Source organism: Protomyctophum parallelum (genome assembly GCF_964188405.1).
Source record: "Protomyctophum parallelum genome assembly, chromosome: 1".
Taxonomy (NCBI): Eukaryota; Metazoa; Chordata; class Actinopteri; order Myctophiformes; family Myctophidae; genus Protomyctophum; species Protomyctophum parallelum.
This window is the reverse complement of record NC_139697.1, coordinates 61,497,685-61,520,800: the sequence shown is the minus strand read 5'-3', so window position 1 is coordinate 61,520,800 and position 23,116 is coordinate 61,497,685. Positions and strand designations below refer to the sequence as shown.

General features: G+C 42.9%; 2 protein-coding genes across 3 annotated transcripts in view; both read left to right on the top strand.

The window, feature by feature from the left end:
* The window catches only part of ksr1a (kinase suppressor of ras 1a), a 39,260-nt gene extending 27,797 nt beyond the window's left edge, over positions 1–11,463 (top strand). Inside the window, exons 5-20 of one of the 2 annotated variants that reach the window (XM_083764922.1) lie at positions 1,364–1,548; positions 2,408–2,477; positions 3,067–3,150; positions 3,241–3,302; positions 3,394–3,503; positions 3,656–3,824; positions 5,466–5,514; positions 5,666–5,735; positions 5,863–6,210; positions 6,814–7,010; positions 7,103–7,199; positions 7,295–7,428; positions 7,673–7,804; positions 7,981–8,116; positions 8,281–8,414; positions 10,383–11,463. In XM_083764922.1, the coding sequence (XP_083621048.1) occupies positions 1,364–1,548; positions 2,408–2,477; positions 3,067–3,150; positions 3,241–3,302; positions 3,394–3,503; positions 3,656–3,824; positions 5,466–5,514; positions 5,666–5,735; positions 5,863–6,210; positions 6,814–7,010; positions 7,103–7,199; positions 7,295–7,428; positions 7,673–7,804; positions 7,981–8,116; positions 8,281–8,414; positions 10,383–10,395 (1,990 nt within the window). In that variant the 3' untranslated portion in view covers positions 10,396–11,463. Of the gene's footprint in view, positions 1–1,363; positions 1,549–2,407; positions 2,478–3,066; positions 3,151–3,240; positions 3,303–3,393; positions 3,504–3,655; positions 3,825–5,465; positions 5,515–5,665; positions 5,736–5,862; positions 6,211–6,813; positions 7,011–7,102; positions 7,200–7,294; positions 7,429–7,672; positions 7,805–7,980; positions 8,117–8,280; positions 8,415–9,785; positions 9,927–10,382 lie in introns of those variants that run through there. The other variant, XM_083764923.1, reaches the window with a different exon arrangement.
* Positions 11,464–19,019: 7,556 nt separating this feature from the next.
* On the top strand, positions 19,020–20,299 carry LOC310879500 (oligodendrocyte-myelin glycoprotein-like; the record flags this gene model as incomplete). The annotated part of the gene is made up of 2 exons (XM_083794237.1): positions 19,020–20,105; positions 20,201–20,299. 2 exons carry the CDS (start codon positions 19,020–19,022, stop codon positions 20,297–20,299), a joined length of 1,185 nt encoding a protein of 394 aa, XP_083650363.1.
* Positions 20,300–23,116: the final 2,817 nt, after the last annotated feature.

Sequence of the window (23,116 nt, the reverse complement as noted above, 5' to 3'; positions counted from 1 at the left end):
AAATTCCTGTAACATAACTAGACAGAAGTAAACGTGTGTGAGTGTGTGTGTGAGTGAGATATCTTTTGGGGCCCTAGGAGAAATTATTTGCAGGGCTCTCGTACATATGCACACCGTACACACATATTGTTTAACTTTTTGCGGGGGCCTTTACAGTTATGTTATACTGTAGCAACTTCACACCAGAAATGTACGTTTGTTGTTGTTGAATAACTCTAGAATGCTCAATACTCTCTTCAGATTGTTGCCTTGTCAATATTAAGTGCAAATGGCATTATTCTCTATTGTCTTCATTGTGAATGTGCATGCCAGTTCATACTTTATTTTGAACTATTTTGTATACAGGACATTGAAAGAACGCAAATAGAATGAACACCCTTCGTTTAGCTTAGTTGTATTATATGTAACTTCATCCTCTTACAGTATGCTTCACTTTCACTATTTCTGTATGTTTTCTTCATTCTCTTTCTAGATTCTTTCCTTCTTTCCTCGCACCCATGAGGATAATTCTGCTGCTATGTAAATGTCATGTCATGGATGTGCGTTGTCTTCATTGGTTAGAATCGTTTGGCCGATGGCAATGGACTCTCGCCCAGATAATTATGTTTTCAATCTTCTCTCTCAGTCTCAGAAATGTCATCTACATTTTGAACGTCAGTGTCATGTTGAGATTGGATGCATTTGGATTGCAGTCAGCGTGCTCAGCAGACCACACCACGTTTTTAAGACCATGTACGCTAGATGGGCGAAATATAAAGAACGTGGGCGCTAGGCATAATGATTACAAGTGCGCCAGTTGGGAGATAGCGATGATGATAATTGCGCTGCCCCTTAGCACCGCCTTGCATCAGGTGGAAGATAGGTCTCCAAATGCAGTGGTGAAAAAAGTACTTACTTGAGTAAAAGTATCAATAGGCCTACTGCAATGTAGAAATACTCTGTTACAACCTATGAGTGTGTCAACCTATGTCCGGAATTCAAAATGCACTTGAGTACACAGCATACACAGCATGCAAATGTTTCACTGGTTTAGCACTCCTTCAGCAGCCTTTGCTTTTCGTGCGATCTTTAAGTCTTCTTTCACTTTTTCCCTGCCATTTGGTGTCCGCCCAAGGTCGGTGCCCTGTGCTGCAGCACCTAAAGACCTTCCATCTTAAGCCCCCACTTTGTATAGTACTTGAGTAAATGTACTTTACCACTGCCTGAATGTTCATTTAACTCACTGAGTCAAATTGAACTCTGAGAGTGTAGAAATGGAACCAAATGGACAGGTAAGTCCATGTGGTTCAGAGTTACACTGTCAAGAGTTACATCCACACTGAGGATTATACCATGTTGCTTCCATTTCTATCCTCCACTCCAGGTGCGTGAAAAAGAACAAACTCTTCTTGAATATGCAAGTCAACGGGAACGGGTGTGAGGACTCGCCGTCCCGCTACCCAGTCCTGTCGGCTCGTACCCCAGTAGCCACCCCAGCTTCCACCACAACGTCATACACCCTCCCCGGTACCCCCACCCTGATGGAAGAGCACCAGAGCAGCCTCAAGAGTGAGTGACGCACGCACACGTCTCTACGCTTCACATTGAAACGACCGTTCTGCATAATGGATGCTTGAATAGTGAATTAGGAACATGCTAGTTTTTCATTATAGTTTAGTTTTAGAGCGGGTTTGCTAGTTATTATTATTTTTTTCTGTGACAATGCTTAGTTTTAGTTTTTCTCATACTTTATTTTTAGGTGTCTATTCGTAAGAAAATGTCTTTTTACTTTCCGTTATTCTGTTAGCTTTCGTTAACTCTAATAACCTTGATTAGGAATGGTTTGGGTTTATGGGCTTTTCTTTGTTAGTTGTTAGTTAGTTATTGTGATTTTTGAGGGCCTCCTATATTCAGCTATTAGTGTAGATTTTCATCCTACGCAAACATTAAATTCCCATCAACAATGAATGGAGAATTTAGGTCATATGTGTATGTGAGCAAATCTGCTTAGTATCTATTTTCGTCCTACCCAAACATTACATTCCCATTGACAATTAATTGAGAATTCTACGTCATAATATCTGAGCGAAACGGCTTTAGTAGTGTCTATTTTTGTCCTACCCAAACATTACATTCCCATTGACAGTGAATGGAGAATCTAGTGGTTTAGTAGATAATTCATAGTGTCTGAGCAAATAGGCATAGTGTCTATTTTACATCATGAAGATGTACGATGATAAGAGCGCCGCTCACTTCACATTCACACGGGTGTGATTATGTTGTTTCTTGACAGCTTAAAGGGAATTCTTAATAAAGTGATCACTAGCAATATTGTCACATGCATCTCACACTCAAATGTCTGCAAATAATCAAGCCTCTTGCATTCTGTCCATCCCTGATCCTTCTGATTCCTTCCCTCCATGTCTAGATAACCTGGGTGTTCACCGAAGCTCTCCACAAGCAGTGAGAAGAGACATCGGCCTAGCAGTCACACACAGGTTTGTTTGCACCCCACGTGGCGTCATGTGGCAGCCAAGTCTATGGACTTTTAATGTTTGCTTAACCCATTCTGACCTGAGATCAGATTCATACGAGGTTTCCACTGGACACACACTGGTCTGATGAACCCATTCTGACCTGAGATCAGATTCTAAAAATGTCAGTCGTTTTTTTTAGATTTTTCAAAAATAGCAGACCTACAAGCTCGTATCGCGACACTCGGTGGCGCGATATGAGCTTGTAGATCTGCTATTTTTCAATAGCTAAAGCATAACATGATGCTGACACCAAAATGGGTGCCCATTCAGAATGGGTTAAAGGAGCACGTTAAGAAAACATTAAATGTGAGGCCCCTCACTTCATACGAGTGCGATTAGCTTTTTACATGATGACTTTGCCCTGGGTTATATGATGACGATGAAGCCACCCAACAGCTTTTATTAATGATGAAACTATTTTATTAACTGTTGCATAAAAAAAAACACTAATGATACAGCTTTATTCATTTTTCGACCCCAAATTTGTTTCAGCACCGATAAAGCTATTTACATTAAATGGTTAACCTTTTTCTTTTTTTTTGTCGTATAGGTTTTCCACTAAGTCCTGGTTGTCCCAGACGTGCCAGGTGTGCCAGAAGAACATGATGTTTGGGGTGAAGTGCAAACACTGTCGGTTAGTAGAACGAGTGGAGAACCATCTGACGTACAGAAAGTCTCATTATCTGGATATACCACTTTCATCTTCTTCATTTTGTGCCCGCAGGTTAAAGTGCCACAACAAGTGTACGAAGGAGGCCCCCTCCTGCAGAATTTCCTTTCTGCCAAGTAGGTGGCCTGTCCTCTACCACCAGAATTAACCTCCATGCACATGGTGACCAATAACAGTAACCAATAACCATAGCCATTTCTCCCCTAGTCGCCAAAATACGAAGGACCGAGTCTGTCCCGTCTGATATCAACAACCCTGTGGACCGTCTGTCAGACGCCCCGCAGTTTGGCACTCTACCAAAGGCCATCACAAAAAAGGTACAAAAGAGATATCTATGTACACTGTCAGGGTTAAATAAAGCAACATCGGACAAAAGAAAATCTCAGGGAAAATGTCTTTCATCAGACAACTGATGAAGTGTGTGTGTGTGTGTGTGTGTGTGTGTGTGTGTGTGTGTGTGTGTGTTCAGGACCATCCTCCAGTGCTGAACCAGCTGGACTCTAGCAGCAACCCATCCTCCACCACCTCCTCCACACCTTCCTCACCCGCCCCCTTCCAGCAGAGCAATCCACCCAGTGCCACCCCACCGCCCAACCCCTCGCCCAAAGGCCACAGGGACAGTCGCTTTCACTTCCCAGGTAAGACTCACAGGTCGTCCATTGACAGAAACACAGACCCATAAAGATACTGTATGTAGTCTGAACGACGCATGTGTTGCAGAGTGGGCCTGGCCCTGCCTGGGGACCAGAAGGTCTTACATTTGGCCTGTGCTGAGTGGGTATGCGCTCCAAACAGCTACACCCCACATACAGTATAATTCACCAAATGCATCATTGTACACTTTTGGAGTAGGCGTATTACTTGGCCCTCTGAAGTACTGCATTATTGTCGAGAAGCACTTGGCAATGTTTTCAAGAACCACTTGGCAGTGTTTTCAAGAACCACTTATTATGATGGACTTCACACTCGGCCCAGTACTCCCTTTGTTCCTCAACAATATGCCCACCAAATGTGAAGTTGATCGGATTAACGGTTCTCGAGATACAGACAGACAGACAGACAGACATACTTACTGTACATAGCAGAGTGGCTCACAACCTCAGCCTGATGACCTAAAGGTCTAATAGCTCCCGCAGATTTAAGGGATATCCCTTTAGACTAGTGGTTAAGATGTTGGGTTTCCAGGTGGGAGACCGGGTACGAATCCTGGGTGTTACTGTACATTGCCAATTGCCATTTCAGAGCGAGAGGCCTTTCAGTACATGTGCCTGTTTGGAATAGGCTGATTGCTTGGTCCCTGGAAGTGCCCCCCCCTTGCAGCGTTCTCAAGAACACTGTGGTATTTTTGCTTGCAGCCATCTCAAGAACAGATCATCCACTTCACACTCAACACTGCACTCGTTTGTCTCCTCACCAATACACCCTCCTGTGAAGTCAATTGGATGAACAGACAAACGGACACAGAGAGATTCCTGGAATTTATAGATGGTTGTTGTTGCCTTGAGTCACTTCTTGTGGTTTTAACAGATTGTGAGTGGATGGAGCAACATGCACCCTTCTCTCCTCTTCGCACTGCATACGAAGCCACTAACACTGAAGTACAGCCCAGGGATGGCTGTAAAACAATAGGGCTCGTTTGAGTCAAAGCTTCTCTAACCCAGACTCTCTCTCTCCTCCTTCCATGCTTGTCGTTCTTTCCCTCTCTTTTTGCCTTAAGCTGCCTGCTACTTTCAGCATAGACAGCAGTTTATCTTCCCCGGTGAGTTTATGGTTCCCAAAATGTTCATAATGCATTGTTTGCCCCTTGCATTCACACTCCAACCTCTGCATTCCTATAGCTGCTATCTCCATTTCCTGCTTGTGCTTGCCTGGGCTTGAACGGTTAAAATTGTGTGGGGGAAATTAACACTAACCACCAGCAAACTGCTGGGATTCTTTGGAAGGGTCTTATTTTACTATAAAAAGTTAATTTTGTTGTAACATTATTCATGTGGCTGGTGCCATTTTGGAACCTATCAGGCATTGTGGCTGGTGGCTGCCTGGGTTCCTTGAAGGGGTTCTTTAGGCTGGGGGTTTGTCCATTTTCTTTGCTGTCTCTCATTTGTTCTGTCTGCTGGGATATTTGAGAACTGCATATTTCAGCTCATTATAAAGGTGATTTTGGTTGACAACCTGAAGGAAGTGGGAATTGTATTTATTTTTCATGAAGCAAAATGGCTGCATTGGATATTTTATTCTTGGTGATACTAACGCATATCTTTCATATTATCTTCTCTCAGATGTCTCCAGTCCTGTTAGTTTGCACGGCGACATTCTCCCGGATACTGTGTAAGACCGCTTGTCTGTTTCACTGTTTTAAATAGCCAACACATGAAGTTAAACAGAGTTTAAAGGAACACTGTGTAGGGTGTCATATGGTACTGTGACTGATTCCTTACGTTTTACCTCTTAATTTCTGCTACTGTATCTCTAATCACAGCAGTGAGATCGAGCAGTCAGTTGATGATATAAGCACAGACCTGGTTGAAGATGAAGATGAAGATGAAGAGGTATTGATGTACAGTACAGTTCCTTTCGTGTGTATCTACTCATTCAATGTTTACAGAGCTGGTTATTTGGGTTAACCCTTATCTTTTCACAAATTAAATAATAACGCGACCATCTGTTGCTGTTAAGGAGGAAGTGGAGAATGAAATTGAAGTTGAGGTTGACGACCCAAGAGTAGAAGAGGAGGAAGAGGGAAATGAGGTAGAGGAGGAAGAGGAGGAAGAAGGTGAGGAAGAGGAGGAGGAGGAGGAGGAGGAGGATGAGGAAGAAGAGGAGGAGGAGGAGGAGGAGGAGGAGAGCGAGATGAACGGGGGTTCGGATGGCGAGTGTGATGGCGACGAGTTGGACGACCTGCCCAGCTCCCGGGGAGGCCATTGGAAGGGCCCTATCGCCCGCAAGGCCAGTCAGACCAGCGTTTATCTGCAGGAGTGGGACATTCCCTTTGAGCAGCTGGACCTGGGGGAACTCATAGGAAAGGTGAGGAGGGGAATATCCTGTGAATGCACACAATGGGTATAAAGTACTTGTGTCCCCAATAAACGTTTGGCAGCTACGAGTGTGCGGCTATACATTTCTTCATTTATTATCTTTCCCGTTGGCTGGCACCTCACAAGGCCCAGTGTGCTGTGCTCCTTTTACTTATAGGCAAAGTACTTGAAGGCCATGACGTTGGTACTAACCATGGCATTGGTGCTATCAGAGCCATTGGGTGCTATAACACCATAGTCAGGTGACTGTCTATGACTGTACATCGGTACCCAGCACTGACCAGGTTGGCCAGGTTACTGATTAGAGGCAGGTCAGTCAGCTTTGTCAGTTTACTTTAAGTTACTAGATTTTCAGAAAATCCCTGTTAAAAAAATACAAAAAGAAAATTGGTTTTATTTATACATCCAAGATATATATATTCACTGGGGAAGTTCTCTTTGGCCTGCATATATATATATTTTTTTTCTCTCTTTTTACCACTGTACTGTACAACTGCCTAATGTATATCCCCACAAGGTCTCTGAAGCACGTGCAGAAGCGTGCTAGCATCCTTTTGATGATGGACTTAAGGTCATTTGTTTTGCCTCGCAGGGTCGCTGGGGTAAAGTGCATAAGGGCCGCTGGCATGGGGAGGTGGCTATTCGACTACTGGAAATTGACGGAAACAACCAAGACCATCTAAAACTGTTCAAGAAGGAGGTGATGAACTACAGACAGACGAGACATGAGAACGTGGTCCTCTTCATGGGGGCCTGCATGGCTCCGCCCCATTTAGCCATTATCACCAGGTAAGGGCAAAACTTGCCTAACTCAAATGATCACCATTTATTTTAATAAAGGATCTTTGTTCACTTAAAAATATAAATGTTCCCATTCCCAGTTTTTGCAAAGGCAGGACGCTGTACTCGGTTGTTAGAGACACAAAAAACACCCTTGATATCAATAAGACGAGACAAATCGCTCAAGAGATTGTAAAGGTAATCATTTAATCAATATGCCAATATGTTCTTTATATGCTCTACTGTATCTAACAATGCCTCATGTATCACTGTTTGTCCTCCACTGTGCATAGGGAATGGGCTATCTTCATGCAAAAGGCATTGTTCACAAAGACTTGAAGTCAAAGAATGTCTTTCACGACACCAATAAGATAGTGATCACAGACTTTGGCCTGTTTGGGATCTCTGGAGTAGTCCAGGAGGGCAGGTATGTAAGAAAAATGCAAAGAAGAAATTTGAAACTTCTAGCTTGTTGTTGTTCGAAGTTGAACAATTTTAGATTGTCTTGTTTGAATTCACACACATACAAATTATTGATCTAAAACACATATTTATGAATTTACTCAATGGGGTGACCATGTACATGTAGCTCTGTTTGGATAGTATTGAATTATGTACTACTAGTCATGAATGTTGGTGGTTAATGTTTGTCTTTTTGTGAATTCTTGCAGGCGTGAGAACAAGTTAAAACTTCCACATGGTTGGATTTGTTACCTTGCACCAGAGATCGTCCGTCGATTGAGTCCTGGCAATACTGAAGACCGCCTCCCTTTCTCCAATGCAGCAGATGTTTATGCCTTTGGGTAAGCACTGCCTGCACTTGCTTAGCAACCAGCTCAGGGCTAAAAGTAGTTTTTTAGCTAAACTGTTTCATATCCATATAAAGTGATATAAAAGCAAGACAATAGTGGTTATTAAAATAAAAACATATACGTTAATTATTTAACAGGTCTGACTATTCATTATTGCCCCCTTTTAGCACCATTTGGTATGAGCTCCAAGCAAGGGACTGGCCAATCACCAATCAGCCAGTGGAAGCTACTATTTGGCAGGTGGGGAGTGGAGAAGGTATAAAGAACGTCTTGGCTGAGATCAGCCTCGGCAAAGAGGTCACGGTGAGCAAAACAAAACAGTATGACAGTCAACTTGATTACACAAATAAGAATCACTGTTTTTAGTTGGATTAAGTTAAACTCTTGACTCTTGAGTTTAATTGTTTCCGGGTTTACAGTGAATGTATGGGCGTGGTTGCAAATCAAATCAAATGTTGCTTCTTTAGGAGATCCTATCTGCGTGCTGGGCATACGACCTGAGAGAGAGGCCCACGTTCACCCAGCTGGCCGACATGCTGGAGAAGCTGCCTAAACTCAATCGCCGGCTGTCCCACCCCGGGCACTTCTGGAAGTCCGCAGAGTACGTATCTGAGAAAGAAAGCTGTGTGTGTGTGTGTTGGAAGATGGAGGTGGCCGATAGTGATTAGCTTAGCAACTGTTGCTAACCGCCATAGACAAGGGGACACTCCCATTCATACCACATCAATATAATCTACTCACTAATCAGCAACATCTTAAGGCTCATACATAGTCTGGATTTTCGGTGGTGAGGTGACCACCGAACTACAACATGACGTCACGAGCCGCGGTGAAGAGCAAACCACCGCCACCGCTCCAGCCCTTCTCTCTGTTTTTACTCACCACCGCTCAACGTTATTTCAGCTCCGGTGGTCAGCTCACCACCGGAGCGGTGGTAACCTCACCACCCAAAAGACTATGAATAGGACTATGAATAGGCCTTTACAAAGGGTGTCAAGTCCGTCGGATAGGCGGGTTTGTCTTATCTATATATAAAGGTACAAATCATAAGCAAACATACCGGTAAATCATGTTGGCATGGTGCCTTGTGAAGCACATGATTTGCCTATATTTTGTTGAAATAGTATGCCATATTACTGCAAGCCTTTGGATTTGAAAGAGATTTGGAAGCTCTAATTGGGTGGTGGAGTGGTGGGTGGGCGGAGCTTAGCGAAAGGTCCATTGACCATATTCACAGATGTTTCCCTCTTTTGCATTGTTGCTCTTTTTGTTGTGAATGTTTATACTAGGATGGATTTTAATAACTACAACACACACATTCTTTATTAACACATACCTTTGCATCTGCCCTCTATTTGTGATTTGCGCTTTCTGTCCTCTTTGCCTTTCAGTTAAACTCGTGAGCTAGTGAGGTACTTACAAATTGATCCTCCGTTGCCAACTGATTTCAGTCAATGCATGAAATCATGAAGTGTGCAGTGCCATTATAACGGAGCTTAGGAGGCATATTAGCTGAGTCAGCTACTACAAAGTGGGCCTAAAGAGGCCTTATTACTGGTGCTGATGATAGTGCAGCAACTTCCCACTCAGACAATTAGTTGGTTTGGTTTGGTAGTTTTTGGTGCTTAGTCAATCAAGAATTGTCAAGTAACTTATTTTATTCTTTGTTGTCATTTTGTTTGTTTTATTATTATTATCACATATAAAAATCACATTTTACAGATTTGTCAGTCACCAATCAAATTAATTCGTCATCAAAAGCTTTGGCTTTTAGTTGACTAAGAATTTCTTTAGTCAATCAAGTAGATCATTAATCCCATGTTGAAGGTTCTTGCGTATCTACACATAGTACTGCAATTTACTTCTTTTCAAACCTTTCTTTGTGTGAGCTGACCTTCCTTTTCACTAACCGTCTTATGTCTGTTTTTCTTTTGTTCTTTCTCTCTTTCCTTTCTCTCTTCATCTAATCTAGGTTGTAGCAGTCGCTCTGAAACATAAGCAATGCAAAACAAAGCCTGGGTCTGCCTTGCATGCTCCTGAAATCCTTAACTCTTAGAGGGATTGATCAAAGCGTTGCCTCTGCCTGAACTAGACACTTCTTCCACTAATCTGCAGTCTGTTCTTCCATGTCTAACAGTGCGTCTTCTCGTATGGAAGAGAGGACGGGTGGGGGCTGAGGAGGAGGGAACACACCGCTGACCCCCTCTCTCTCTCCCCTCTACCCTTTGCTCTCCTTCACACTTTGTCTAAGATCTACTTGCCTTTTTGTTGTGTTATCCTTCTGGACTTTTGAGACTTGTGAATAACTGGCTTTTGGTGTCTGCTGAGACTGACTGGTATGCTGTGGTCTCTGCCTGCTGATGATGGCTGCCCTGTCCTTCCTTGGCCTGAACTCACCCACCACCACCACCACCTTTCTGTACTGCTGTCGTTATTCCTGCTGGGGCCTCTGACTACATGAAACACACACACACACACACACACACACACACACACACACACACACACACACACACACACACACACACACACACACTCTCACATCTTCCCTTGACACACGTTTCGACAGGCCGCTTGATTGATGTTCCTCCTCCAGCTGCCTTCTCTCCTCCTCCCCATCACTTCTCTTCTGGTTGTATGATGGCATGCGCTGAGACGGTCACCTCGCTACCCATGTCTGCCTGGATACAATATGCACTTTGTCTACAGGAGTGGAAAAAAGGGAGAAAAAAGTACAATAGCAAATTGTCACTTTTTGGGTTAACCTTTTTCGGTTTGATAATCATGTTTATTGTGTTTTTTGTTTGTTTTAATTATTGAGGACTTAATTCAGCAGTGTTTCTGAGGTTTGGACTGATGTGTATCCTGTCTTGTTTGAGTAGAATCTGAGTAAAATCACACATGAATGATCGGATACAGAATCGCGATGAATATTATAGCATTCCATTTGACTCTTTGGTCTTGGCACAATGTTTACTTCTATCACAATCCAATGGGAATTAAATAATTTTGGTTATTTATGAATTATGATTGAAGACTTCTTGATAATGTTAGCGGCGTCCATCCATTTACATGTCAAAGTGCACCTTATAGTAATACAAATTCTTTAGAAAGATCCTCCTCTCAAAAAGTTGAACAATTTCATTTAAATGCACAAAAAGACTGGCGCAAAAGTGTATCTTCCTAAAACATTACCTCTTGTGCGTGCTTGTGTGTATACATGTTTGTGATTGCTGGCTTCAGTTAGTGTGCTTGTATTCATGTGTTTGTGTGTGCGTGCATGTGCGCGCGAGTGAGTGTACTGTGTTGGACTAATGTGGGGTTGATTTTGTGAAACATTGCTGTAAATGTTGTGTTGCAAATATAACGGTATGTAGTGTAAATACATTATTTAATGTACAGCCAAACTTTCTTTCATATTTGTACAAACATTTTATATGTATTATACATCATGACATTTTTGAATAGGTACTGCTATCCCTATTACAGATGTGTATATATAATATATATACAGTATATATATATATTTATATTTTTTTCATGTACAAAATCCTGTATAAAGACTGCACATTTTTTAAATGGGCCAATACATGTTTTTTATGTTATGTAAAAATCCATATTTTTGTATTGCATGTGAGTACCATTCTGTACACGCAGTTTATGTTTTCATCCATGAAAGAAAATAAAAAGAAGCTTGTCATGTTATGTTGGTGTGGTGTAGAATTTGTCACTTATGATTTCAGAGTTGACATTGAATGTGGAGATTCATAAAGAACAGCCATGAAGGAGCAGCTTCAGGTATGCTTCTTCCATTGATCATGTTTTATTGTGAATAAACATCGAGTCCTCTTGTAGACACTACATGACATTATGTTGGCTAGATTCAGAAGATTATTGACTCTTGTTTACTTTATTTGGAAAAAGCAAATAAGTTTCACATTTCTTGTACAAAATCGTTAGTGCTATTCCCAAGATTATTATTATTTGTTTACTCTCTTCCCCCTCCCCTCCTCCCCCCCATTGTCCCGTGAAGTCCTTGCTCTGAGTGCACCCATACTTGTTAGGGACAGGACTTATGGGCGCACTCTACCATCTAATCTTCAACCGCTTATCCGGAATCGGGTCGCGGGGGTTCCAACAGAGATTTCCAGACATTTCTCACTTAGTCACTTCTCATCGGGAGAGCTCGGCCACCCGTCTCAGAAAACTAATTTGGGCATGCTTGTATTCACAATCTTATTATTTCGGTCATGACCCACACTTCACGACCATAGGTGAGAGTAGGAACGAAGATTGCTCTGTATATCGAGACTAGAGCTGTGCCTTCTGGCTCATCTCTCTTTCCATCACAATAGTGCGGTACTGCAATACCACTCCTGCTGCTCCGAACCCCCGACTGATCTGCTCCGATTCTCCCCACATTATTAAATATAATATATATTTAGTTTAAATATCTATAAATATAAAAAAAAATGATTCATTCCCCTTGTAGTGAATGGAAAGATGCTGAGGAAATTGAGTTGAGCAGGATTGCAGGACATGGGCAGCACAGTATTAGTAAAGGTGAGATACATGGGTACTTGACTAAATACTGCTCTCTACTGGCTAGTGACACAACCGTTTCCTAGGTTCCTATAGGCATTATTACTCCAGGTGATTTATTTACCAAGTTAAGCCTAAAAAAAATGTGAGCCAAGTAAATTATGTTTGTTATTTAGACCCAAAACATAGCTTATTAGTTCTGTTTCAGAACTGTGAAGCTTGTAGGCCTATTCACCTTTGTGTTGAGTTGAGGCACCTGCATGTGTGCGTCTATTTTGTCCAGAAAGCCCCTGGAATAATCATAAGAATCACTGACAACGTTATATTTGAAGTGTGGCTTTGACCGCTTGCCTGCACGAAAGCTGAATTGATTGTGCATGCTGATGTTTGTCCCACAGAGAAGAAAGGAGCTTGTTTCCTGGGGGTGTACGGACTGTACTCTGACCAAAATGCAGCTGGTACTAGATCACATGATCACCATCTGAAGAGGGTTGTTGCGCTGAACAGTAAGTCACAAAATGCTCTTTCTCGCTTTCTCTTTCAGAAACCTGCATGGCAAAGGACATCAAAGGAAAGGAGGTGGCAATGTTTTTTTCCCCTGTGTAAATACATCAAAAGAGTCCATTGCCATAATGGTGCACTCAAACAGTATTATGTCCTAGTAACCTACAATAAATTCATACTATGTCACTACTATAATATAGTATAGCATACAGTATGTTATACTGTATGCTAGCACCATCACCAAAGTACTGGCTGTTAATACCAGGACATAAAAATCTTATATATCTTAATATATTTACAGTATTTGAGGTCTAGAAATACTAGTCGTAATACATGCAAGTTATTTGATAAATCGTCTCACCTTTAGTTAGACACGCAGTAAAAGCCTCAGCATTAATTTATCCATTTGTAACTCAGAGAGTGTACCAATGGTAATAAGGGGTCCAATTGTACAGTCAAGGTTAAATTGACACTGAGCATATTACTGCAGAGAGAGAGAGAGAGAGAGAGAGAGAGAGGTAGAGAGTGAACGCACTGCCACAACTGTGTCAGCAATCAGTTCAGCTTTAATGGATCCAGTCTCCAGTGGCATCATGGGAAATGAGGCAGTAATGCCTCAGGTACTTAAACCGAAAGAAAGAAAGGGGTGAGGACATCACACACACACACACACACACACACACACACACACACTTTCACAAGCACCATTATGTTACCTAGAATAGGATTGTCATGAGAAACCAAAATGACTTCCTGGGTCATTTCTTTTTTTAGACCCTTTGTCACTTCCTGTGTAGGTTATCTATCTTTTGAGAGAGAGAGAGAGAGAGAGGCCTTTATCCAAAATTACAACTGCAGAAGATCATCAAGGACAGGGCAATGAAATTATCAATACTCTCTTAATGTGGGTGTTAACTGGGAGCAGGTACACATTGGTCGGCGATCCTTTGAGAAAATGAAATGAAAACATCTCGTGTCCTTCAAATCCAAATTTCCCCTCCAAATAGTACACGATGTTAAAGTGTGTGTGTGTGTGTGTGTGTGTGTGTGTGTCTGTGTCTGTGTCTGTGTCTGTGTCTGTGTGTGTGTGTGTGTGTGCGCGCGTAATCTTCATCTGTAAAAGACGAGAAAGAACATCCGCACACTCGTTTCTAGAGCTCAGAGACTTACTTTATTTAGGGGCAACAAATTGCAACGTTTCGACCTACAAGGTCTTCATCAGGCAAAATCGTCATCTGTAACCACTGCTGGCTCCTTATGGGAGACCCACACGGTCGTTCCCTCCTGTCGGTAGCCATTACATTCTGTTCTGCCCTTGAATCAATGACTGGCTGCTCACTCACTCTCTCTCTCTCTCTGTTACTCATGGCCTACTGGGAGGTACACAAATAATCAGGGCTGCTCAGGGTAACTGCTGTTAATGTCTCAGTCTGTAGTATAGTGCTCACTTCATTCACCGTTCATATTGATCCATGTTAACCTCAGGCTGTTCATAAAGTCTACTATAAATCCGTCCGGTGTGTGCACGCATCGTCGAGGACTCGAGGGAGTCCTCTGTGTCAAGTCGATAACCTCTGATATGTCCGATATATGACATGTCCATATAGGCACAATTTAGATCCGGTTGTCCAGAACCGCCGATCCGACCGATATGCACATATAGGTCTATGGTCATCATGCCCACATATGAGACCCGGTTCGACTTCATAATAGAACCTGAGGGAGAGATGCGCTAAGCATGAAGTCAGTAGGTAAAACAATGTTGTTGAAATCCCTACTATACTGTATTATGTACTTTGATTTCACGAAGACTCCGCATATAGACTGACCTGGACTCCATATATGGAGCATACCTGATAAGCAACTCCATATATGGGCATAAAAGGGACGCAGACAGACGGATACAGAAATCTGAGTGAGCTTGACTCGTGTACTGTGCATTGTTTTTGTTTTTATTCTTTGTGAAGCACTTTGTAACATTGTTTCGAAAGGTGCTATATAAAATAAAGGTTTATTATTATTATGATCTTCAACTTTTACACTCAAATTAACAGTTATATATATTATATATTATAGATATCCCATTCTTACACTGTCAGCAATTTACTGTGCCTGTTGTAGCATACATACTTAGTGTAAGTAACAGCTGCCTGCGTAACCCAACAGCTACACCACATTTATTTTTGGTTTATAAAAGCCAAAGAAGGAAGTGTGAACGGGAACAGGAACTATACGTGTAAGGATAAGGGCTACTTGATCTGCAGTCACAACTCCAAACTCCCTGATATGTTGTGTCTCAGTCACACTGTTCTGGCTGATTCTTCGTTCATCTTTAAAAGAAACGACATTGTTGGATCCATACTAAAGTCATAAGCAGTGTAAGTGATTTTCTTCTTAAAATATAATATATATCTAGACTAGTGTGTGTGTGTGTGTGTGTGTGTGTGTGTGTGTGTGTGTGTGTGTGTGTGTGTGTAATATGCACACACATATATGCTACAATACATACAGTAATATGTCTTTTACATATACTGTAACTTAAAGCATCATTATCATAGTATTCAACAACTTTTAGTGCCATCCATTCCATTTAAGTACTTTTAAAGAGATGGAATATATTATTGGAGGTAATCTTATACGATTGTGTGAGAAGTGATTCAAACATTGACACCCCCGTGGGATTTAACAGAGCACATAACGGGAAGTTGTTTTTAGACAAGCTTTTTAAAAGATTCAGATTAATCAAATGTGTCTTGTTTTCTTTCTCTTCTTAGGTAAAAGGTACCAACATGAAAGCCTATAACATCCTCCTGCTTCTGTGCTGGATTGAATTCATGGGAACTGCATTATCCGGAACTGAACCTACTGTGGCAACTTCTACCACTGCCTTTACCACTGATGAGCATGGGTCATCGTCAGATGATGTGTCTGTGTCCATGACAGTAAACCGTGTCCAACCTACAGTTGCGCAACGAGATGAGTCAACGGTATTATCCACTATTCTAATTTCTGAACTAGCAACGTCAGCTACTTCTAATGAGCCCATCAGAGACACGTCTGAAGTACCCAGCGGCATTCCGCACACTGACACATCGACAACCACTCCTCTGTCTCACGCCAGCAGCAGTGCTCTGCCTTCGGCCAACACTCAGCCTGCCCCCAGCAGGCCTGCAGATGACTGCCTGTTTGCCAGGAGGACGGGCCTCATAATGGTGATGGTGACTGGTGGTCTCATTTTAGCCTGTACTATTCTGCTGCTCACCACGGCGCTCTTGGCCTGGAAGTTGTGTCAGGTGAAGAGACATGACCAAGGAAGCGACGCTGACCTGATCAGCAACTCTGACTACTGGATGGGCACTGCCCAGAGGAATCGCCGCCGATCCGAGACGGGGGGCGTAGAGACGGGTGTGCTGATGAGCCCGCTCAGCCAAGAGCAGGTGAAGAGTGGCTGTACGGCTGAGGAGCCGGAGACAGGGAAATTAGACGTGCAGGTGATACAAGAGTTGGAGGCAGCGAGGAACAAGAAGAAGGCCGCAGCCACGCCTGACCAGGCTCCGGCAGCAGGTGGAATGGAGAAGAAGGCCGCAGCCACGCCTGACCAGGCTCCGGCAGCAGGTGGAATGGAGGAGCAGACATCTGGCGCTGGGAATTCATCCTCCTCCAAGAAGACTGTGGATGCTGCTCACCCTCCTACTGCTACAACGAACACTCTCTCATTCTGAAAATGAAACGACAAGTGCAGCTGTAGTGGAGGTGTAAAGCCACAATCTTTTACATTGACAACCTTTTACCCAATCCACCCCTGCCCCACACACACACACACACCCTCTTACTGTAGCATCCTTGGTTTTGCTTTTGCATAGCAGAGTTGGCTTCTAAAGATTTTTGCTCTGCTGCAATTTGCTTTTTATTACAGTGCCACTAAACCTGTAACAAAGTTAATATTTGTTAGAGATGAATATATTGTTTCCTCTACCATATGTTTTTGTGTTATTTAAAGTGAAATATATATAATTTGTAAATGTCATGTCACATTTTTAGTCTACACAAGAAAACAGACCTAACTCAGTGTTTTTTATTGGATCTTCAAACCTTAGTGCATGTGTGTGAGCATGGATGTGCGTGAGTGAATGTGCGTGAATATATCGGTGAGTGTGGTAATTGGTAAGCAGAGAATGTCTGCCTGGCCTGCTGCTTCTGAAAGAAAGCTCTCTTTCTCTTAAGCAGTTGGGCCAAATGTGAAAAGGCTGATGAAAACCTGTTTGTACATCACTCCTATGCTTCTGGGGCATTTATTCATTTATATGGTGATAAATATATACCTTTCATTTGCATGTTCATATGAGTCATGCAGTTGACATCACCTGTGGTAATTTAAAACAATGTTGGACTTGCTATACAGAGCACAGAAGATGGCCAGGTAGCTGCACTGTACAACCCTAGATTGTACCACGTTCAACATCTATTTAATATCGGAGCCCGAGATTGAAAGACATTGCTTATCTCCTCACACGTGGCAATTCTGAATCTCAACTTAGAAACAATTTCAGATGATGGGGGTTTGCAGAAACGTACCTATGACAACACACAGAACCAGCAATTTAAGGAGCAAAAACTACAGCATGTACTGTATGTGAGAACCCTCCTCTGTAATGGTTGGAAACCTGCAGGATTCATGTGTGGCAGTTTCCCCCTTTCCTCATCAGTAGCACAGGGACCTCTCCACTCAGCACTGCATCATTCTGCCTCCCCCGCCTACTTTGCCTATCCCATCACACACACACCGCACGCGCGCGTGCGCGCACACACACACACACACACACACACACACACACACACACACACACACACACACACACACACACACACACACACACACACACACACACACAGACACACATATCCTTACACCACCCCTGCACACTGCACAGTAGTGAGAGTCCAGAGTCTGCAGTGTCTGCTCCAGCTTCATATTAGCCATGTCCATTATCAGATGCTGAGTCAATACAATACAATAGCACAGCAGAAAGGAAAAAAGCTGAAGATTACAAATTGATAGAGAGGGTTAAATTCCTTTTGCGAGAGAGGAAAATGCACCTTCAGTAGCACGGCAGCAGCTCCAGAGCTTCAGAAAGAGACAAAAGGAGAGTGGGAACCGGAGCTGAACAGCAAATAGGAGGACAAGAGAAGAGTGACTGGAATGAAAAGATGAAAAGGTATGTGCTAAATTAATCTAAAACAAAGCAGCCCTTTAGCTATAGAGTATACTCAGTCCACAGCGATCTAGCTTGCAGAATGCAATTTCATTGCTGTAAGAGACTTGGCTTTTGTCTTGTCTTGCCTTATTGGAACCTGCAAATGTGCTCCGGCATCCCTAAAGTCATTAAGGAAACTCTTTTATTGAGCGTTGTCCCCCTGTTACTAGGGGAGTAGGACCACACTGACAACCAGTGGCAATGGAGCATTCTTTGCGCAGGGGAATAACCACCGCAGGGAATTGTCTGGTGATGATGATAGACTAGAATGCAATATTTTGTCTCTCACAAATAATATAAAAAGTTATGACTGCAAGGCAACGTCACCTCTCTACTGTGCACTTGCCTGCATAATTAATTGTACATGATGCTACCTAAATGTGGCATATGCAGATATTGTGTTTGTATTACCACACAATGCATTGATGCACGTGAAGAGTGTGTGTGTGTGTGTGTGTGTGTGTGTGTGTGTGTGTGTGTGTGTGTGTGTGTGTGTGTGTGTGTGTGTTTCATTCAGCACAGCTCTCTGCAGTATGCCAGCCACTGCTGTAGTCTGTAGATTAGACACCCCTGAAAATGCACCCATTTCACTTTTATCCTTCACATATGGGCAGGCAGGGCAGCCACAGTTGAGTGGGTAGAGAAGCCATCTGGGATTCTGAAGGTTGCCAATTCGACCCTCAGCTTGCCCAGTCATATGTGTTAACGTGTCCCTGAGCATTTAACCCCTAACTGCTCCCCAGGCGCTGTTAAATATAGTTGTCCACTGCTCCCAATAGTTAGCAGAGGATGAATTTCAGGTATAGGCAGATGTATACTTGACATAAATGCATGCAATACATACATGGACAATCACACTGTCCATTGTTGATACAAAGTAAACTAATTAAAACCACATTTCTAATATGTCCTTGGTCTTTATATGTTCTGCTAGCAGACACGTGTTCCTGAAGCACTCCACCACAGAGGTCCTCCTGGGACTGCTTGTCTTACTGCTGCTGGGTGCGCACGTCACGGTGCCATGCCCCTCCGTTTGCTCCTGTAGCCCCGGCGACAGGGAGGTGGACTGCTCCTGGAAAGGTCTAAAACAGCTCCCTGACGGCCTACTGCACAACCTCCGCTTCCTCAACTTGTCCCACAATCGCCTGCATAACCTTGACGGACAGCTCTCGGTTTACAACCACCTCCGCAAGCTTGATTTGTCTCACAATCGGCTGGGCCATGTACCGACTGGCCTGCCCCGCTCCCTGTGGCAGCTGCACGCCGCCGGCAACCGCATCCAGGTGCTGGACAAGAACGACACTGCCTACCAGTGGAACCTGCGCATCCTGGACCTGTCCAACAACAAATTGGAGCGGGCTGTCTTCATCAACAACACTCTGATCAAGCTGCGCGTGCTCGACCTCAGCCACAACACCTTTTGGACTGTGCCCACCAACATGCCCATGTACCTGGATATGGTGGACCTGTCCCATAACACCCTAGTGCAGGTGCTTCCGGGTTCTCTAGAGCGGCTACCCCAGCTCAGTCACTTCTATTTACATGCAAACCGCTTTTCCACACTGCCGCTCGGAGCATTCCACAAACTGACTGGGCTTAGGGTCATCACCTTGGGGGACAACCCCTGGGCCTGTCACCTGCATGCCAACATGACCGACTTGCTCTACTGGATCCATCATACTCAAGCCCGCGTACTGGGCTGCCCCTGCCACACTAAGCCTGTCTGTGGAGAGACACGCTCTGGCAGGACTGGAGGTTGGCACTTTGCTTCCTACAACCTCCCTCCCCTGGCAGCCAATGCTCAGGACCTGAGCTCTGCACCCCCAGACACCGACCCCACGTTCTGGTGGTATATGTCTGGGTCTCCCAGGCTGAGCACACATCACGTCATCAGGGAGAGTTCAAACACACAACACCACCCATCCACATCCACCCCCCTCAGCTACTCCACCCTGCCCCGAAGCACCGATGACAGAGACCTGTCCACTGCTGTCAGCCCGTCTAGCATTGACCCTGTGTTCTTAACCTTCATCACAGTCAAACCACTGACCACTGACACCTCATCCACTGCTGACACAACCTCCAGCACTGCCACAAGTCAAGCCACAGCCCCTCTCAGCACAAAGAGAACAACCACTCTCCGCACGAGAAGCGTTCGGAGGCCCAACCAATCCTTTCCCAGTGATGCTCATAATTCCAGCCCAGCTGTCATTAACTTATCTGTACTGTATTTAACTGAGAACCTTTGGTTCCTGTGTCTGGCTCTGCAACATGTCCTGTAAAAGATACATTAGTGTACATTGACGCTTGGCACTAACCAAGCCTGAAAGTTAAGGGAAAGCACAAGTGTGAACGCAAGACTGTTGATATACGGAGGCTCTGTGTTCGTCAACCATGACCAGTACTGTATTTCCGATAATGTGAATAGTTAAAACAAACATAACTATAGTCTATCATATCTTCATCTTGACAGTAAGAATACATTTCTATATACACCAGAAATCAATGACAGTTATCCTAACACAGACCTTCAGTCGACTGCCCTTGAGTAAAGGGCTAATATGCAATAAATAGGACCACCACAACGGAATGTATGCCATTATGTTCAGTGGCCCATTTATTAGGAAACCAAGTAGAACAATATGTGACTATCTGCAGGTATAGCCTAACTGTGATAAGGGCTGACAAATTGTGCACTCTGAGATGCTATACTCAACTTCACTGATGTATAGTGCTGTTTCCTGTGATTTACTTGATAGGTTGCATGACTTTTGACATTGTGTTTCAAATTCGCTCATAAATAGGCTTAACTGCACAGAGAAAATTCCAAATCCCATCAGTACTGACGTCTTCTAGTTGGATCACTTCTCAAACAAGGGATCCTCAATTAGTCTAATGATTATCTGCATGGTATATTAAAGTCACCAACATTAAAAATGCTCACCTGCTATCAAACAAGAATATAGGCAGTGTTAAATTACAGATTTTGTTTTCTCTTGTCAAGAAACTCATTAAATGAAACTTGGAGACATAGTCTACACAGTATAGTGTTTTTTTTGTTGAGCATAAAATAACAAAAACATTTGAACCATTCACAGTTTCACACCAATAGTAAAGTATTTCCCATGTTGTTGCTTCTGTATGAAAATGGTGCTGGAAAGAGCAATGGCTGTGGATGTTTCTTTGGGTTAAACGCGAGTCAAATGAGGTAGATTATTTGTATTTCCTCTCTCACTCTACTGCTATTTTCCATCTCTGGATTGATCAAATCATGTGGTGACTGATGAGAACCACTAGCATCTGAGACAGCATCCTGTTGTTACTTTGCCCAGTACCATTATTATACATAGTTTGGTCCTTAAGCGTCCCCATTTGAAAGGGGTTTACAGATTACACAATTAAATGACAGTGGGAACACTAGTCTAATCATTTTACTATGTGCCAGTTGACCCCATACAAACCTCAATTACAATCACAATAGACATTTTGGAAGCTAATTCATACGATATTGAATATCAAATATTTGTTGATCGTTGCTGTCGGGCAGAAACCTCATACTGTAATTAACTGTCTTCCAATGAATCCAATGTAGTTATTTAGTCACAAGCTCTTGTTAATACTTGTCATTGTTTCAATATTTATCAAACCCCACAGACACACTTAACCACTTTCAGGTAAAAAATAGCAGATATATAAGCTCACAATGCATTGCATACTTTTGTGACAATGTAGTATGACAAATTTGGGCATTAATTTATGGAAGAAAAAACTAACATATTTGAAGTTTCTGCCCGACAGTGACATGATTTAAGTATCATGTCTCACTCTGACCTTCACTGCTCCAAACCCCTTATCCATCACTTTATGGATCTGAGTCAAAGCAGCAAGCATTTTAAGATAGTACAGTATGTCTACAGTATGTAATTTGAAAACTGCAGGAGTTAATAAAATAAGGGTAAAATCTCTCCAACTAATAGAATGGAGAGCCTCACATAAGTCCTTTTTAATTAGTCTTCTAGGGATGGCTTTCCCAAGTGCAAACGTGTGCCAAGCACAATTTTGTTTCATTATAAGCCAATCACCAAAGATGGTCCTTTTGATTACAGGTTTATCAAACTCAATACTTCCAGGATTAACTTCAAATTTGAAGGACATTTTCAAGTAAAGACTTGCGATAGTGTGTAAACCTTTTTTAATGTGCAGAAGAATTTTAAAGCGCTGTGGAGTCAGCTGCCAGTTGGCTGACAGGCGCAGCCACTTTGCTGCTCTGCTAAGACCAAGAAGGTGACCAAGCTATCACATTGTCAGTTCGTTTGAAATAGGACTTGATTTTATTTCTGGTCAACTACAGTTGTGAATGTGATGAGGTGCAGTCCTTCTTTTTGTTCAAGGCCTACTATAGTTCATTTTTACGATTGACAGCTGGCACATGCCATGTCTTTGGCAAGCCTAGTGGGCAAAATACAATGGCCAAGGGCAAAGTGAAATAGGCCAAAGTGAACCACAGCGCAGACTAGAAGCGAACTGTGGGCCTATTCAGATCGGGCTGAGTATTGTTCACTTCACTTCAGAGGGGTCTGAGTGTTCCCATTATGCTTGAGAAATAGCTGAATCTGTCACAGTTTGTGTCACTGTCAGATGAGGACCCAGGAACACACTAGGAGCACGAAGAATATACTGAGGAGGACTAGGAATAATAAGTACTGCCGGGAACAGAACACAATACCAACATTTAATAACTCACAGAGCTAAACATACACAGGTGAACACAACTGACAATCAACGCAGGCATGATGTGGAGATAACTAATAATTACACGATTAATTGAATACATTGGACCATGCTCAGTTAGGAAGGATGTGTTAAATGCAAAGACTGAATGTATGTAAAAATGACCGTGATTAAAAACAAAACAAAAAAAACACATAGGCTACAGTACATACATACATACATACATACATACTAGGGCTTTAAGCAACTAGTCGACTATTCAACTAGTTGA